Here is a 16,893-nt window from a genome sequence, read left to right as displayed (position 1 = left end):
CACATACACACATACACACATACACATACATACACACATACACACATATACACATACATACACACACACATATACACACATACACACATACACACACATACACACATATACACACACACACACATATACACACATACACACATACACACACATACACACACATACACACACATACACACACATACACACACATATACACACACATACACACATACATACACACACACATACACACATACATACACACACATATACACACATACACACACATACACACACACACACACACACACACACACACACACACACCCTTATTTTTTAATATGCCTTAAACATCACAATGGTTAGATCCCTTTAAAACCTCCACGTGACTGATTTTCCCCATATATATAAATTTGTACAATTCTGGCTGTCTCTCTATTTCTGTCTCTCTGTATCTCTCTGTCTCTGTCTCTGTCTCTCTCTCTCATTCTGTGTGTGTGTGTGTGTGTGTGTGTGTGTGTGTGTGGGTCAAAGGGCAACTGAGGGTGGTTATTTTATACTGTCTTATCTTTTTTTTTTTTTTGTGATAGTTTTCCATAGACTTGGCACTCAGAAAATAAGCTCTGTTGCTGACCAATGATCCCTAGTAATCTTGATGTATCTGCTTCTCCAGTCTCAGGAGATGTGTACTAAGATGCCCAGGTATCTTTAATGTGTGTGCTACAAGGCAGTGTGCTATAAACATTATCTTTGAAGGCACTAGTGTCTTGGCTTTTCCCTCAGGGACACACGGCTAGGACTGCACTTACTGACCTGGTACACATGAAACCTTTTTTGCACTGTTTGTAGCTGTATCAGGCTCTTACCTGCTCTCATCCATCTCACATTTTCTGTCTAGATTGGGATTGTCCACTTTCAACATGGAGAATTTGGGTTTCAGCTCTGTTGGTTTTGATTCATAATGAAGAATTTAGACTCGGAGACTGTATTAGATTTCCATCAGCGTAACAAGGTATGCGTCTTCAGCAGGGGAGAGGTTAATATAAGCTCAGTGTTAGAGGAGCCAGGCTGTGACCTATTGTTCTTTGCTGTTAGGTCTGTGGCTAGCAGTTCATGGTCATGGGAAGCAAAGTGCTCCCAAGAGACAGGCCTCCCCATCTGCTTGAAGGGCAAGCTCCCAGTGACCTAAGAACCACCTGAGGCAGCACAGGTCCCACCTCCCCATAGCAGCAGGTGGGGAGCAAGGCTTTATCACCTGAGCCTTTGTGAGACTCCAGATCCAAAGGAAGACAGGGAGGGGAGGGGCAGAAAGGTTTAATCATTGTCCCCAGAGCACCTGAGAACACTGGATTCTGTTGTCTCATGTTAGTGTTCATCCCCAAGTAAGAAGTTCTTTGCATGCTTATGAATATGCATGAGCATTGAGGAAGAGTCATCACTCACTTTTGCATGAAGGGAGTGTTTATTAAGGAGCTGATTACAGCACTGCCCATTTCCTCCAACTGTTCTTCTTGTCCTTGTCACTCAAGGCAGAGGACCTGGGCATGCCAGGAGACCATTGCTATTGTCTAATGAATCATAAGGATGGGCTGCAAGGGGCATGGGAAGAATTTGCAGGGGGTTTTGCTGTCGTTCAGTACTTTGGGTTCAGTAGTGCTGGCTTCAGCTTGCTGCCTGAAGGTCATTCTGAGGGGAGAGAAAGACAATAGTTTGTGCCTTTAACCCTGGAAGATGACTGCAGGCATGAGATGAGAATCACCAACTCATCCATCCCCACCAGATCACCATAGCACTGCTTCAGGGATGGGGAGAGGACATCTGCCATTGAGGCCCCCTGGAGAGTTTAGACTATGAGAGAAGGAATTTGAAGGTGAGTCCTCTGGCAGGAGGGGATCCACTCGGATGACGTCAGTATCTACCCAGAGACAGCAGATTTACTACACTGACCAGTGTGTTCACAAGATCTTGAGTGAAGTACCTGCTGGAGCTGGCACCGAGCTGGCTGTTCAGTAACTGTGCTGTTTACTGTCATAACATAACCTATTGTGGGCCGTGTGTCTTGTCACTGTAGCTATAGCTCAGGGCACATTCACCAGGTCTGTTGCCATGATCAAGGCTGGCTTGTGGTAATGGCCCCTCATAGGTTCAGTATAAAAGAATGAGAGTAAGAAAAGCCCTGTGGACAGTTGCTGACATTCTCTCATCAGATTCTCTAGGGAGTGATTTAGGCCCAGCTGAGGAAGTATAGTCTCAAGGACAGCTGAAGCTTTGAGTCCTATGATATTGAGAAGCTGGTATTTTCTGAGTCCCATTTCCCAGTGCTGTACAGGTAGATCAAGAAGATACGCAAGGTCCTGGATTTGAGGCAAAGCAAAGCAAAGCAAAGCAAAAGAAACAAAAAAGAAAAGAATTGTATTTCTGCAATTTAATAAAGATGGAGGAAAAAAAGAATTGTATTTCTGTTACTCACTGATCTCAGCAATTTGACATCGGAGTTCGTTAGAGTATTTGAAGACACTCCGTCCGGAATACTCATCTTTTTATACAGCTCTGAAAAAGAAAGTATTACCTTGTGACAGTGGTCAAGGGAAATGACAACCTGATTGGCTTGTTTGACCACTGACACACGTGGGAGCTCTGACCTGTATGTGGCCCTAGGAGGAGTCACTACTACACCCATTCAACATGGTGGCATGAGTACTGTCCATCCCAGTCTATAGGATGGTGTATGGGAAGAGAGGCCCCCACAGCAGGTGGGAACCTGGTGCTCTTCTAACGCTGATGACTAGTGATGGACTGCCTGCCTCACCACATCCAGGACCTGATTGGATTGGCACAGTCAGTTGAGAGTCAATGCACTATTTGGCGCTACAATAGAGCTAACCAGGGATGTTTCCACCTGCCATGTGGCACCACCATCATTGTTGTACAATGAGGTACGACATAGATTTCAAGTGTTGTATCACTAATGTCATAAGGGTGAGGTCGCCTGTGCAGATGTATATGTTGACAATAGTGGTCCCGAGACACCTGTGGACAAGGTGTCCTGGGAGCTGCAGAGGAGGCACTTTGACCTGTTTTCTCCTTTACCACCACTTGCTGCCATTTATGCAAAGAGAAGGTGATGTACATGCAGCCCAGCAGATGACAGGGGTGACTTGTGCTTGGTGCTTCAGTGCCCTTTATGTGTCCTCCTCCCACCTCTCACGGGCACCAACTGTGCCCACAGTCACTGTTATTTCCCATACCATTGAATCTGGACCAGGCCTTCCTTGTGACTTCAGCCATAATGCCTTCTACTTCTTCCTTCTGCAAGACATGGGAGGACATTTTCAGTGGAGCCTTGTAGCCCTCTGCTTGGCCTCAGGCCCAGGAGCATTATCTCAGGCTGCTGGTTCCTGTGGTTCTCTAGTTGACAGGTCTGTCATGTGTCAAGATCAAATGTGGAGATGGATCTCCACGTATCCTTAGGGGTCTTGTCTTTGGAAATGTGGGGAGTCCCCATTGGGTGTTGTTTCCCTTGAGGCTTCTTGAGCAGGGGTATTGGCTCGGTCAGTGCCATCCTGCTACATGTATAGTAGGTAGTCTTAGGACATAGGAGGAATTTAGAGGTCAAAGGAAGACGGACTTTGAGCAGCTGCAGCCTGCTCTTATGTGGGTCAAGCACATTTTGTCTGGTTCTCTCTGTGTCATGTTGGTCCCTTTTCTCTCTTGGAACCCTCTGAGAGCAAGAGGTGCTGCTTCTACACCCATGCTTTCCCACTGCTCACCTTCCTCTGTGGGAAGTCACATACTGCAGTACTGGGTTGGGATGTCTCTGTAGCCATAGCCTACTGTCTGCACAGAGTGGGCAATCCTTAAATGCTGCCCCTTATCTTTCAGAGCTCCACTGTTTGCATACACGACTGTCACCGGTCTATGAGTAGCTGTGAGGTCAGGGGTCAGTCCTCTCAGTTCTTGTTAACTGAACCATATCCTGGAAAGCTCTGTCACTTCCCTCCTAAGGAGAGGCGGAGGGATTGCTGGCCTCGGAGTCACCCTAGAATCAGCTGCTTCCTGACTCCCATTTCTCAGTGTGGTAAAGGATGCGCTTTCCAATCCCATCTCTGGGTACCTGCTGTGGGTCTGTCTCTTGGAGGAGGCAGCAGGCTTTCCATATCTTTTCCCTCCTTTTTCTGTGTCTGTATGTATGCTCCTTGAAGTCTCCACCCACGTGTCAGTTGAGAATGGGTGGTTATGGTTTAAGAGCTCCTCAGTGAGCACGTTAGGAGCCTGGCTTTCTGTTACACAGTAGGTGTGTGCTCTAGTCCACATGGGCCTCTCTTTCCCCCAGTCTTAAATCCCTGTGTGTCTGGCTTTAAAGTGATTTCCCACCTATCATGGGTCAGTTTCCAGGGCACATCAACTTACAGTCTCAGGGGGCACCACACTGTGCTCAGACCTGTCAGTAACAAAATACAGAGAGACATTAGGTCCATGAGAACAGTACTAGTCAAGGTTAGAGTTCAAGTCTTGTCTCCACTGATTTCATGTGAGTCAGCCGTAGACTGCAGGCACTGCTTGGCAGAGTAGACCAGCGAATGAAATCATGTAAGCCTTCATTCCTGATTCCTGTAGTTATTCAAATATTTGCCCAGACCCAGATCCCATTGTGCCTGTGTGCTCCCCAGGGTCTGTTGTGGTACCTTGTGAGTTTGACGTCTGGTACCAGTTTAGAATTTAAAATCTTGCTGGCATGGGAGATGAATAATTTCTGAAATGACACAAGAGGGCATGTGTGAGACAAGGGGACCTGGCCTTTCCCTCTGCTGTGGGGACACCAAAGCACAATGGGCCTCAGGCTTTTGAAAAGAGTTTACCCCACTCATCCAGTCCTCCTTCCAGCCCAGTATCCTTCATTTCTCAGCACTCACCGTTTCCCCAGTGGCATAGGGCTGGCTGTCCTTTGTTATGTCAACCTTATACAGCAATCTGAGCATATTGTTTTCCTGGGGGGCAAAGGCTATATAGGTGATTTGTGCTTCCAGGTCATTCATCTGTTGTGAAGAAGAAGACTTCTGTTAGTGTGGGGAAGAGGACAGAGGTGCTGTATCACAAGTCAGGCATGTATCCTTCTGTCTTGGTTAATACTGCATTCTGTCTTGCAGGCTTGGACTCCCAGTTTGGGTGCTAGTGCAGCTGAGGAAACAGAAAGGCCAGGAGCTTTCCCACCAGTCCCCTGGGTTTACTTCAGCGTGTGGACCTTGGGGCAGAGAACTTGTGAAATGTTCCTTTCTATCAAGCCTTTCAATGATGAAGTGTGTGTCCCTGCCCTGTGTCTCAAAAGCTCTCTGATGACCGCATGTGGACTGTGTGGTGAAGATGCTTCTGTGCTATTTCACCTGATCGTGGTGCCTAGGGAAGTGGATGACACACTGGGACTGTTTCTGTTTAGTCCCCTTCCCCTCCCCTCACCCCCATCCTCTCAGCCTGCTCCTGATTCCCCAGCCTGATCACTATGATCATTGTGTGTCCTGCGTCGTTGGCCTTTTCAATCTTTGCAGGAATCTTTTCCCTTGGAAGTGACAGTGTCAGCTGATATCCAGGGCAGTGCAGCCCTGTGGCTGATGGAGGATGCTCACCTGAACAGAGCTCTGTTTGGCCACGTATTTCACAAGTGTCCTCAGTGCTGAGGAGGCAATGGTTATGGACACGTTGGCGTTTTTGGGATCTGGAGGCAGCCGACCTCCAGGCACGGGTACTGTTTTGTTGTCTATATTGGCTTTAACCTAAGGCAGGGAAAGCAGAGGAACACGCGTGTGAGTTCACCAGTTTATCCCTGGTGTGAGGGCTGTGTGTCCTGGCTGTCTCAGTGCGGGGTGAAGAGGCCTTAGTCCAGCTTTCCTGAGAGCCCCAAATCCTCAGCTGAAGTTGCAGAGCCATTTCTGACAGATTTCATGCACATGTGTGTGTTTACTAATTGTACTTTCTTTTGGACACAGTTCTAAGGAACTAAGGGCCATTCTCAGTCATGTTTCTGTCATTTTCTTCCTTCCCGTTCTCTTTGCTCCCTCTCCCTTCTGTTTTGTCCTCTTCCCTTCCCTCCCCCTCCTTCCTTTTTTCTTGTCTCCCTCCCAAGGTCCATAACTCATTATATGGAATATGTTCTTCCGTGTCATAGATTTCCTGGGTTTCCTTCTCCTCCTCCCCATCCTCCTCTCGTGTCTGTCACCCCCTCTCTCTTTCCCTCTCTGTTAGTTTCATTCTTCCTTTTTGTATGCTGTCTCCTGTAATATGTCTCAACTATAACTTCTGTTTGGAAGGGATGTCAGCACATGCAGTCAGGAACACCGAGAAGAGTGACCCGTGCCTGTCATCACTGTGGTTACGTGTTCTGTGCAGACTCCCTTACTCCTCCCCCTGACTGTAACATGTCATACTGTCTGCAGTCCGGCTCTGTCAGCACACTTGTAGAGTCTAGAAGGCTATGGGTCTCAGCCTAGCCGTGTGCTTTGTGTGTATAGCAGGTTGTCTGAGGAGCTTCCTCTCATGTTATGCATTTATTTGTGCTTCAGCAAGTGAGTGGATCTCCAGAAGAGAAGCCGAGCTAACTATGCCTCCCCCTTCATCACTTGTCTTGGTCTCCTTCTGCCTTCCTGGTTGGGTTGTGGGTGGCTGGAAGGAGCTGGTGCTTTTGTTTGTGTATAGATCACTGAGAGTGGAGATGTGAGCTGGGTCAAGAAATGCTTCTTGGTGTTGGAGTGCCTCAGAGACCATTGTCCTGTGGAGTTGAAGGTACAAGAGTGCTAAACTGACCTTGTCCTATCTGGGCACTCATGAGACTGACCCCAGGGAAAAGTTGAGGCATCTGCAAAAAGCCCATGTTTTCAGTCTTCCCATCATCTGATCTCTTGTGTGGCTGATGTATGCTTGCAGCCTTCATCCAGTTGCCATTGAAAAGCCAGCGAATACTTACGCAGTAGTCGATAGAAAGTCCTTTGGGAGAGATCCTGGCAGTGTGAACTTGGTAACCGAATAAGCCAGTAGCTGCAGAGGAGAAGAGAGGGAGGAATGGAGAAAATCCAGACAGCCATCAGTGGCCACTGTGCCTCAAACACTCTAGTTCTCATTTTCAGCTATAATCAGTATGGACACCTACTTCTGCAAGACACCGGGTGGAGCCCTAAATGACTTCTGTATCTTCCCGGAACTTTTGGTTTACCAGCAAGGATATTTTTTCCCCCTCAGGGAAGGAAAGACTGGCTAGCTAGAGCCTGCATTTGGTCTACTGTGGGACTGGAGAAATATATCCGGTTTCTTCCTTCACCTCTCTAGGTCGTTCATCCCAGTATGTCTCACTAACTCTGACTGTTGCCATGTTCTTAGAGATGCTGTGAGATTCCGTGATCTCACCCACCCAGAGATGAGGGCTTGGGGATGCCCTTGATCCAGACTCTGCCACTGAAGGGTTTTGGGTTGGGGAGATCCAGGCAGACCCCTCAGAGGCACTGGGTCCTATGCTCTTCCATATCGCAGAGGCCATCTACATTGAGAGAAAAGTCTCGTGGGCCATTGTCTTCTCTAAGAGTGCTGAGGAGTCCTTGTAGGTTTGGAGGGTGGCATCTAATAGGTCCATCTCCGTGGTGTGTCACCGTATGAAATCTCCCTAGGTGCTGGGCCATGTCTCTCTCTGCTCTAAAAGGTATCCTAAGGAAGTACTCACTGTTCTTGCAGTCATTGAAGTCACTGAGGACGATACCACAAGAGTCGGATTTTTCCAGCTGTGAAGTGAGCACAGGGAGCTTAGCAGAGGCCTGTCTTGCCATACCACCTCTTCCTTCTCCCCTTGGGTTCCCCTTCCAGGACTGTGATATTTCCCTGTCCTCTCCTGGGCTGAATTTATCCATGGTTGCCGTGTGCCATGTTTTGTAGTTGTGCTGCTAGGCGGTAGGGTTCAGAGGCTCTGATGGTCCTTGGTGGCCCATGGGCTCCTGAGAGTTCTGGCTTTTTTCCTTAATCTCCCCTAGCCTCAGGCCATTAACAGCCTGCAGGCTTCTTTCTTCCTGAGTTTTCCCAGTGACTTAGCTCCCTCAGGAGCCCTCCCCCTTCCCTGGACTTACATTTTCATTCATTTTTGCTGTCAGCACTATTGGGATGATGTCATTCAAGGGCAGAGACGTAGGCAGAGGAACAGTTTCTGTGACACTGTAAAAGAAGACATGTTGAAATAAGTGATCCTGGGGTTCCTAGATTCCTTCATGTGTTAGAGGCAGCATCTCACTGGTGGAGGAGATGTGTGATGCCTGTGTTCTCAGTACGTGGAGATCTCGGCTTGGTCTTTAAGGAAGATGCACAGTCACCTGGCCAGAGCACAGGACACCTAGCCCCGAGGTTCACATGGACGGCTTCATCCTTCAGACCCTGCAGCAAGTGTGTTCACAGTTCTGTTTGTTGTCTTGTTGTAGTTGTGAATCTGAACTCACAACTTTCAATGCTCTAGCTAAAGAAAATGTAATGAATCCTTCCTTGGGCATAGCAGAGGGAAATAGAAAAAGTGAGAGCTGGGTCTTTGCAGGGTGAAAGTAATTCCAGCTTTGTCAATGTGAACCCAAGTCTGAAGAGCTTGCCTGCATGCTATGGTTGGGCCAAGAGAGAAGAACTCGGCCACTGAACCACACATCTGTCAAAGAGAGATTTTCACTGTGTGGCCCCCATGTTCTAGTCTGCCTTTTGAATCTGGTCAGTGTACGCTTTATCAAATATATGGGATGGTTTACTAAAATAGTCTGGAGGAAAGATATAATATATGTGTGAGAAGGCTACTGTCTAACAAAGTAGGATGTTGCTTGTCAGCTTCAAGTAGCTGGCATTTGCTGATTGTCTATTGTATTATGGTGGACCACCCCCTCCCCTTGGGAGAGGAGCAGGGATCCTCTAACCCACGTTTGAATTAATCCAGTAATGAACAGAAAGGTTTTACGTACGTCTGTAGTAACTGGATGTTCATTTCCTTGACATGCATGTGGGTGTCTTGGACATCAAGGTTGACGCACTGGGTGTTGTTGGAGGAAACAGCAATGTTCATTGTTACATCCATGACAGATTGAAACTGCAATAGGGTGAAGACTGGCCCAAGCAAGCTGTGGAGAGGAAGGTGAGGCGAGTGGAGTATCTTCTGGGATATTTGGCACCAATGCATTGGAGATGGTCATTTGAGAGTGACCCTCATGCCGTGGGCCAGGGTCATCCTCTAGAGGGAAGGATTGAGCACCCCAGTCCACATGTCTTAGGTTCTCAGTCCCGTGCCACAGGAAGAAGAGACAGGTCATTTTTTGGCATTCATTCAATATTTCCCCCAAAATTGTCCTACTAAGTCTTGGGGAGGTCACCCAATCATTGGTGGCACAAGGTACCAGACAAAGTTTCACTCCCTGAGTCTATGGCTTGGACCTTCTACATTGAGTAGAAGTGCATACAAGACATCTTCCAGGAGCAAGCCTGGGCTGCTACTGATTCTTCAGTATATGTATGTGATTTGTATGTATATGATATGCATATGTAACTCTGTATCTTTCTGTTTTGAGATACTGTTTTAATGTGCAAGGCTGGCTTGGTGGGAGGCCAGTCTTCTTGTGTTTAATTCTGTGTCTTTGTCCTCTGACTCATGTGTACCCAACTCCAGGCTGACTGAGACAACCATTGTGGAAATACACTCACCCTTCTCCTTCTACGTCGGCAGTAACTTCGGAGAGAACTTTGATCCCATCAGCTCCCATGTTTATATCCGTGCTGCCCACTTTTACTTGTTTCACCTTTAATCTGCAGAGTGCCAACAGAGACTCAGTTGTGTGTCATGGAAAGAGCCTGACCCTTGTGAGAAACGCCTGTGAGGCGGCGAGTTCACCACCAACTGATCTCTGTTAATCCTATGGCCCCGAGCTTCCCTCTCCACCATGTAAAGGTTTGAGCTCAAGAAATCCTGGTCCTATTTTCCAGAGAGAATTCCAGGGGAAATAAGTGTTTGTCTACGGAGGGGTGGCTGTCCCTAGGGTCACTGTAGGTTGGGTGTGTGTGAGATTTCTCACAAGCAGCTTGTTTGTCCAAAACCCCAGAGAACTGTTAAGAAAGCACTTACTTGAGCATAGTTTCTTGGATATCCATGTTGAGCAGATCTGAAAATGGATCCTTGATGTTTTCTGGGACCACACTCTTCACTTTGTCCTGAACAGCAGCTTTCAGACTGTCCACATTTTCAACTATGTCATCCAGAGGCTTCACGGCATTGGAGAGCCCATCCCCATTCAGGAGTCCTTTTCCAGAGCCTTTGCCTCCACCAAGGTTTAGTAAGCCGCCCAGGCCTTCCTTGCCTGGGAGGCCCTCTGGGAGTAGCTGGCCAAGGCCACCAGTGGCCTTGGATCCTGATGAGGGCTTTGAGGGATCCTCATTACCTTCTTTGCCTAGGAGTCCACCAAGGCCAAGCCCTCCTCCCCCTTGCAGGAGGGAAGTGATATCTAAGATGGAGAGCAGGTTAGAGTCCTGCATCGTGGCTAAGATATCCCCAAGCACGCCTTTCATGTTAACTTTATCACACTTCACCATGTCCTCAATCTGTGGGGGCAGTATGCTCAGGAGGGCTGCAAAAGATGAAGAGAGAGAGAGAGAGATCTGCTGTCAGTTTAGCCCTAGCGTCCTTCCTTTGTGGAAGAGAGCATCTTGAAATATGGGGCACAAAGGACTCTGTATTTTGCCTTCCAAGTCTGAGTCTTGTCCCTGCCCTAGTTAAGAGTCCCTGCCCTTCTTTCAGAGAAATCTGCCTTCCCTGATGTCAACAGCTCCTTTTAGCCTACATTGATGCTGTCCTTTGGTGAGACTGTGTACTTCCAAGGTACAAGGGCAGGGAGTGAGGGTGGAGCCTCACTTATGTTTGTCATTTTTTTCAGTCTTGCTCTCTTTTGTCCTTTCATTTACTTGTAATAAAAATGGAGTAAAGTATATTCCCAGACCACTTGCACTCAGCATGCAGAGCGTGCTGCTCTGGTCCTCTTGTGGGAGCAAGGGGCATCATGTCACCATTATTTTACTCATCTGTTTGTCCTGGGGTTTAGTGTCCACTTTCAGGTCTGTTCTTTAGAGTCCCCGTGGCTTCCCTGATCCGCTTGTCTGTCTTTGTTGGAGGCTTCTAACTGGATATGGTCCATGGCTTGTAGACACAGGAAAAGTTTATGATTGTCATAATCTGTTACAAGGTGTAGGGACTACAGAAGGAGCAGTGTCTCGAAGAGCAAAAGACAATGACTTTCTCTCTAGGCCATTGTGACCCAGGTTCCTCTGCTTGTTTGCCTCATCTTTCCCCCATCTTGAAGATTCTTGCTGCCTGAACTTGCTATATTGGAAGGAATTACTTCTGTGCCTTTGCATTTGACCAAGTCTTGGGCATTGGTGGCCAGAAAGGGGCTTATCACATGTTTCCCTCCATCTGATTTAAGTCAGAAGAGGGAGAAGAAATCCGGGGGAAAGGTGGAAGAGGCCGAGTCAGCCATGCATGGACAATTGTCACGTCTCAGTGCTCTCCCTGAGCGCCTTTCCGGCAGTAGGTGGAATGGCATAGAAAAATGTGAGTGAAGTGATGGTTGTGGTCAGCCTTGCTCACTGTACAGCTGAAGCTGTGTGAGCCAAGGGACATTTCTGACTCAAGAGAGATGCAGTTGAAGGGAGTCCCTGAAGCATCTCTTCGAGCCTAGCTGCTCCTTAGCCGAAGACTTCTGTGCCTCTGCACTTGGATTTATGAAGGGTGTTTGCTGTTAGCCACTCTGCTAGTTCATTGGCTAGTCCGTCAGGGCTCTGATGCAGGGCTTTGCCAGACCGTTGCTCCAGGGAGCTGCTAAGAGAAGGGTAAGGTTTTCTTATTGTTGTTAATTATTCTGACTCCTATCCATCTTCCGTTTCTGAAACAGAAATTCTTTTTGTGCTCTCAGCCTTTGAGAATCTTTCGAGTAGAGGTTTTTGTTTCTTTTCTTTTTTTTTTTTTATCTCAGGGAGCAATGTTTTATTGGGGAGGAGATGATGTGGAGAGTTGAGAGAGCATATGTGGTGAAAGGCTTGCAGGACAATATTATATTTGCCGTTTCCTAGTGCTGAACAGCAGGCTGAGGGCGAAGGATCTGTGGGAGTCGAGGTGAGCTTGAGGTCCTGCAAGAAGGAACCTGCCTTTTGACAGTCTCTGGATGGTAAGAATCAACTGGAAGGTAAATAGTGAGACAGCTTTTGAGGTTGAACAGTTCCTTTATCCACGGTGGCACAAGCTTGTCCTGGACCAAGTTTGTGAACTTTAGAAGCAGCTGTATCATCTCAGAATGTTATAGGGTGAACTGGATTCATGCTGTCCCAGAATTTATAGGTTTGCCCCAAGGTCCCTTTGCTCTAGAGGTACCAAGCAGATGTTACAATATCATCATATTTAAATACACTTGTTTAGAAAATTGGCTGAATTCCCTCTGAGCTCAAAATTAGCAGCCTGTGGTAATTGTAGGCAGGACTCAAGATGAGAAATGAATTGTATGTTACTTACAGGCCTGGAGTTTGTCACTGGAGAGGAAGTATCTGGCTGCAGGTGCACACTTTCCACCTCTGGAAGGAGCTCCAGGCCTTTTGGGAGGTAGCATGCGATTTTTGGCTGGATCATTGAGGCCTGGAGAACCTGGGAGAACTGCAGGGAGATTGACCGGAGCAGGAAGAGCAACAGGAAGACTGCGCACCTCGGGGGGCACTTCCACCAGGTCAAGTACTCCTGCTTGGATGCTCAACATGATGGCCAAGGCCTGGAGAACCCACATCTTTGTGGCTGAAACCTGCAGAAGAAGAATGGCTCACACACCACATTCCCAATGGATCTTAGAGCTGTCATGGCACTTACTCTAGATGACTCCCTGTCTCCTGTAAGAGCGTGTTTTTGCCATTCTTTTTTTTTTTTCTTTTCTTTTTTTCGGAGCTGAGGACCGAACCCAGGGCCTTGCGCTTGCTAGGCAAGCGCTCTACCACTGAGCTAAATCCCCAACCCTGTTTTTGCCATTCTTGACAGCCCCATTTCTTCTTTGTTCGTGGGAATTTGGTCAGATACATAGTAAACATCTTGAGGAAACCTCACTTTCCCCTTTGTGTCTCTCCCATGGTTCAATATACCGTCAGAATTGGGTTTAACAAGTCAATGTATGCTGAGTCCAGCCCTGAGGTCTCTCTTCCTAGGTCCATGTGTATGTTTTCATGCTGTCATGTGACTTTACACCTTCTTGGTATTACCCGTCGCATAAATGTCCCTGCCTGTGGTTTTGTTTTCAGTGTTGAGATTGCACATAGGATTTTCCGTTTTACATCCTCGCTCTACTACTCTGCCATGTCCACAGCCCCTTGCAATGTCCCAGTCATCCTCTGCGAATGTGTCAATGTTCATGTCCTTTCTTACAATCTCAGGTCCCTTGCCCTAAGTATGTTCTTAGTGAGTAATTACTTAAGGACTTTTCCTGGACACCCTACCTAATTGTTCCAGAAAATCCCTTCTTATCCTGACTTCCCTTTTCTTGGGTGACGTAACTGATACTTGGTAAATCGGAGCTGTGCTGGACACTTCTGGAGATTGTTCCCTATCTCCCTATCAGAGTCCTTGCTTACCCTTAAGCTCTAAGTGCTTTTTTCTATGGCATTTACCTCTATTCCCTTTTGGGACAGGGTTTCATGTTGTTGAACCGGGGTTCTTGAAGCTTGCTTGGTAGTCTAGGGTGGCCTTCAAATCACAGAGATATTCCTGCCTCTGTCTCTGCAGTGTTGGAATTAAAGCCGTGCACCACCTTGCCTGGCCTGTCTTAAATCTAATTCCATGTATTTATTAATTTCTTATGCCGTATATGTGTGCTCAAAGGATGTGTGTGTAAAGCACATGAGAACGTGTTTGAGTTGGTTCTTTCCTTCTGCCATTTGTGTTCCAGAGATCAAACCAAGGCCATCGAGCTTGGAGACAGTTACTTTTACCAGGTGAATGATCTACCTTGCCCCTCTCTATCATTTAGTGCCATGCTGCAGTATGTGTCTATGACATGTTCCTTCATGATGGTAGGATGATGGCATTTCTTCCTTGTCGCCTGTCCAGTTATGTAAAATTGGGTGGTGGGTGTCTTTCCCCACCTTTGGCAAAGTTGTCAGGACCATCATCAAGTCCCTTCTGTTGGATCCTTACCCCAAGATAAATGAATGAAATTTGTGCAATCTGAAGTGCGCTTTATGAGTTCCTGATTATTAGAACCATTCACCAATACTTCAGCCACGACCCCAACTTTACACAAGCTGACAGATATATGGCTCCCATGACGTCAATGTCCAGCAATTGCTGCCCCCGACTGGTACCACTCTGACAATTAGTTGATGTTGTTTCAAATTTCATCTATACTGGCTCTCCTGTCATCTTTCAAATCTTGCTTCACCTCATCCTCATTGCCCACTCCTGTAGTCTCAGCGACTGAGTTTTCTTGGAAGTGAGCTGGCCTGTGTGTGAGAAGTTCTGATCTTTTTTTTTTTTTTTTTTTTTTTTTTTTTTCGGAGCTGGGGACCGAACCCAGGGCCTTGCGCTTCCTAGGTAAGCGCTCTACCACTGAGCTAAATCCCCAGCCCTGAGAAGTTCTGATCTTAGAGGGTGAGTATGCTGGTTTAGGTTGGTACTGTGCACCAACACCAGCAAAATCAAGCCCTGTGGTGCCATCACCATCAGAAGGTGGTTCCAGTAAAGTGGTGCCAATGGCATATTCCTGTCATGAATAAATTCCTGTTTGGAAATAAACGTCAGCACATTTTCTCCAGGTTCCTCCATTTCCTGTCTGACCTATGAGAAAGCTAAACCACGTGCCATTCATGTAAACACACTTAAGGAGACAAGACATGTGTGCCTGTTACTGACTTCATGTATGCTGCCCTGATCGATGTCTCTGGGAGTCCAGCACTCAGGTCCTCATTTTCTTATAGCAGTCTGGTAGCCCTTGTTACCCCCCCACCCCCAGCCCACAGTAGGCCCAGTGCCCTGCAGTTCAGCAGTAGAGGAACATTCTAGATCATCAGTGAGTAAGCCCTAGTTATCTGTCCAGAGGTGACCTGTCTCTTGCTCATTCTGTTCACTTTGCCCTTCTGTGTGGATTCCTCTGGGCAGTCCTTACCTTGCTCCTTGTTGAAGGTTTTGTCTTCAGAAGCTGCTTCTCCTGCTGTTGCTTCTGCTGTCAACTGAAACGCGTGTCCCCTTTTTATAGCTCATTCAGTGCCTCCTTGAAAGGTCACGATGGAGGAAGGGGCCTGATGTGGATGTGCTGATAAGACAGGTGTCATCAATCTGCATTCCAGAATAGCAGCTGACCTTTGTTCTTGCTTTTGTTGGCATGTTCCTATGCCTGTGAGAACAGATCTTGGGATGGCAGAGCTGGTAAGTCATTCAGAATGTGTGCCATGACTTTAGTGGCGTGATGGCTCTTTGTGTTGTCTTTTCAACCTTGGAGTGGGGAGAAGCCGATGAATTCAGGTCATTAATGTGTTTATGGAGTGTAATGTAAGGAGTCTTATCTTTCCTCTTCTTATTTTACATCCTCATAAGCCTTTTTATGTGTTTCTGCCCTGTATTCATTAGGATGTCGTGTGACTGCATGTAATATCAAATGGATAGGGTGTCAAGTTATATGACAGTGATCTGTCCTTTTAAAGGCCTTTTATGGTGTTTTATAAGGTTCTATGTATAAACTGTACACCTAACTACCAACAGATTTGTAGGTATCCTTAGTACAGCTGTGGTGCACCTTCGGTCATAGTTTTATGTGATGACTTCCTGTCAATTCCTTGTCTCAGGGATGAGTGACAGGAAGCATTAGCCATATGTGAAGGTACGTGTGAGTAATCGATGCACAGGGATGGATGTTTGTAGTGACAAAATAATCTGATGGGAATATAGCCGATATGCAAGAGTATGTTAAGCAGACTAGTTCTATAATTGTGAGACCCCTTTCATTTTTTCTTTCTGTGGAATAACACAGGCCTGGCCTGAATGAAGAACTGTGTTTGCATTTATATTATCAGTAATATTCATGTATACTTTGCACATGCATGTTTCTTCAGAGAAATTTGATGACATTCATTTGCCACTACTGCTTTAGTGTCCCTGCCTCCTCCCATCGCTTCCCACTCCTCTTATTTTGGTTATTTATATCCTGTGAGTCTACTTAGGGCTTTCCACTTTTGTGTGGGCCATGTTCCTCTAATGTCTGCTAAGGTGTGACACTCCTTGTCCCCCTTCAACACCTGCTAATAGTTCCTCCACTAAGGTAGGTCTTTGTGTGGCATTGCTCCATCCATACTGGCCTCTTGACTGTTTTGATCTTTCAAGGTATTTTGCACGTGAACACCGCTGGTTAGAAATGGTGTGTGTGTGTGTGTGTGTGTGTGTGTGTGTGTGTGTGTGTGTGTGTGACAGTCATGTACAGAAGGTAGCAGTAGAAATTCATACTTCCCATCCCTTCACGTTTTTTTTTGTTTTCTCTCGTATGGTGTTACCTGAGCCTTGTTTTTGAGAGGTTTGTTTTGATTACTGGTTGATAAACACTTAGCATTTCTTAAACTTCACAGTTTGGCCTGTCCTGAGTCTGTGTTAAGTACTTCCCACTATGAAAAGAAGTGTCTTGACCAAAGTCAAGAGCAACAAATGTCTACATATGTATATACCAGTATTTAGAACTTGATTTGACAGTATGAAGTTGTAGCAAAATAAGGGCTTTATCTTTTTTCTTAGTTCTAAGATCTCCTTCCTCATTTATGTTTGACCAGCTTACAGTGGCAGGCATCCAATCCCTCTGTGAGACAGGCCTTGCATTCAATCAAAAGTCGCTTGGTTCTTCCCATAACCATCATTCCACT

General features: G+C 46.7%; 2 protein-coding genes across 2 annotated transcripts in view; one reads left to right on the top strand and one right to left on the bottom strand.

The window, feature by feature from the left end:
- The window catches only part of Cdk5rap1 (CDK5 regulatory subunit associated protein 1), a 143,569-nt gene that overhangs the window by 101,095 nt on the left and 25,581 nt on the right, over positions 1–16,893 (top strand). The gene's annotated exons all lie outside the window — the stretch shown is intronic.
- Positions 1,426–15,214, bottom strand: Rplp1l3 (ribosomal protein lateral stalk subunit P1 like 3). The gene is made up of 15 exons (NM_001419710.1): positions 15,156–15,214; positions 12,530–12,809; positions 10,097–10,595; positions 9,679–9,780; positions 8,946–9,101; positions 8,082–8,166; positions 7,685–7,742; positions 6,938–7,008; positions 5,604–5,750; positions 4,896–5,018; positions 4,668–4,735; positions 4,393–4,423; positions 3,231–3,291; positions 2,453–2,532; positions 1,426–1,668 (listed from the first exon to the last, which is right to left on the bottom strand). The coding sequence occupies exons 2-15, from the start codon at positions 12,792–12,794 to the stop codon at positions 1,645–1,647; spliced, it is 1,770 nt and encodes a 589-aa protein (NP_001406639.1). The 5' UTR covers positions 12,795–12,809; positions 15,156–15,214; the 3' UTR covers positions 1,426–1,644.

The sequence above is a fragment of the Rattus norvegicus genome, chromosome 3 (assembly GCF_036323735.1).
Source record: "Rattus norvegicus strain BN/NHsdMcwi chromosome 3, GRCr8, whole genome shotgun sequence".
NCBI lineage: Eukaryota > Metazoa > Chordata > Mammalia > Rodentia > Muridae > Rattus > Rattus norvegicus.
This window is presented reverse-complemented; position numbering and strand designations above follow the sequence as displayed.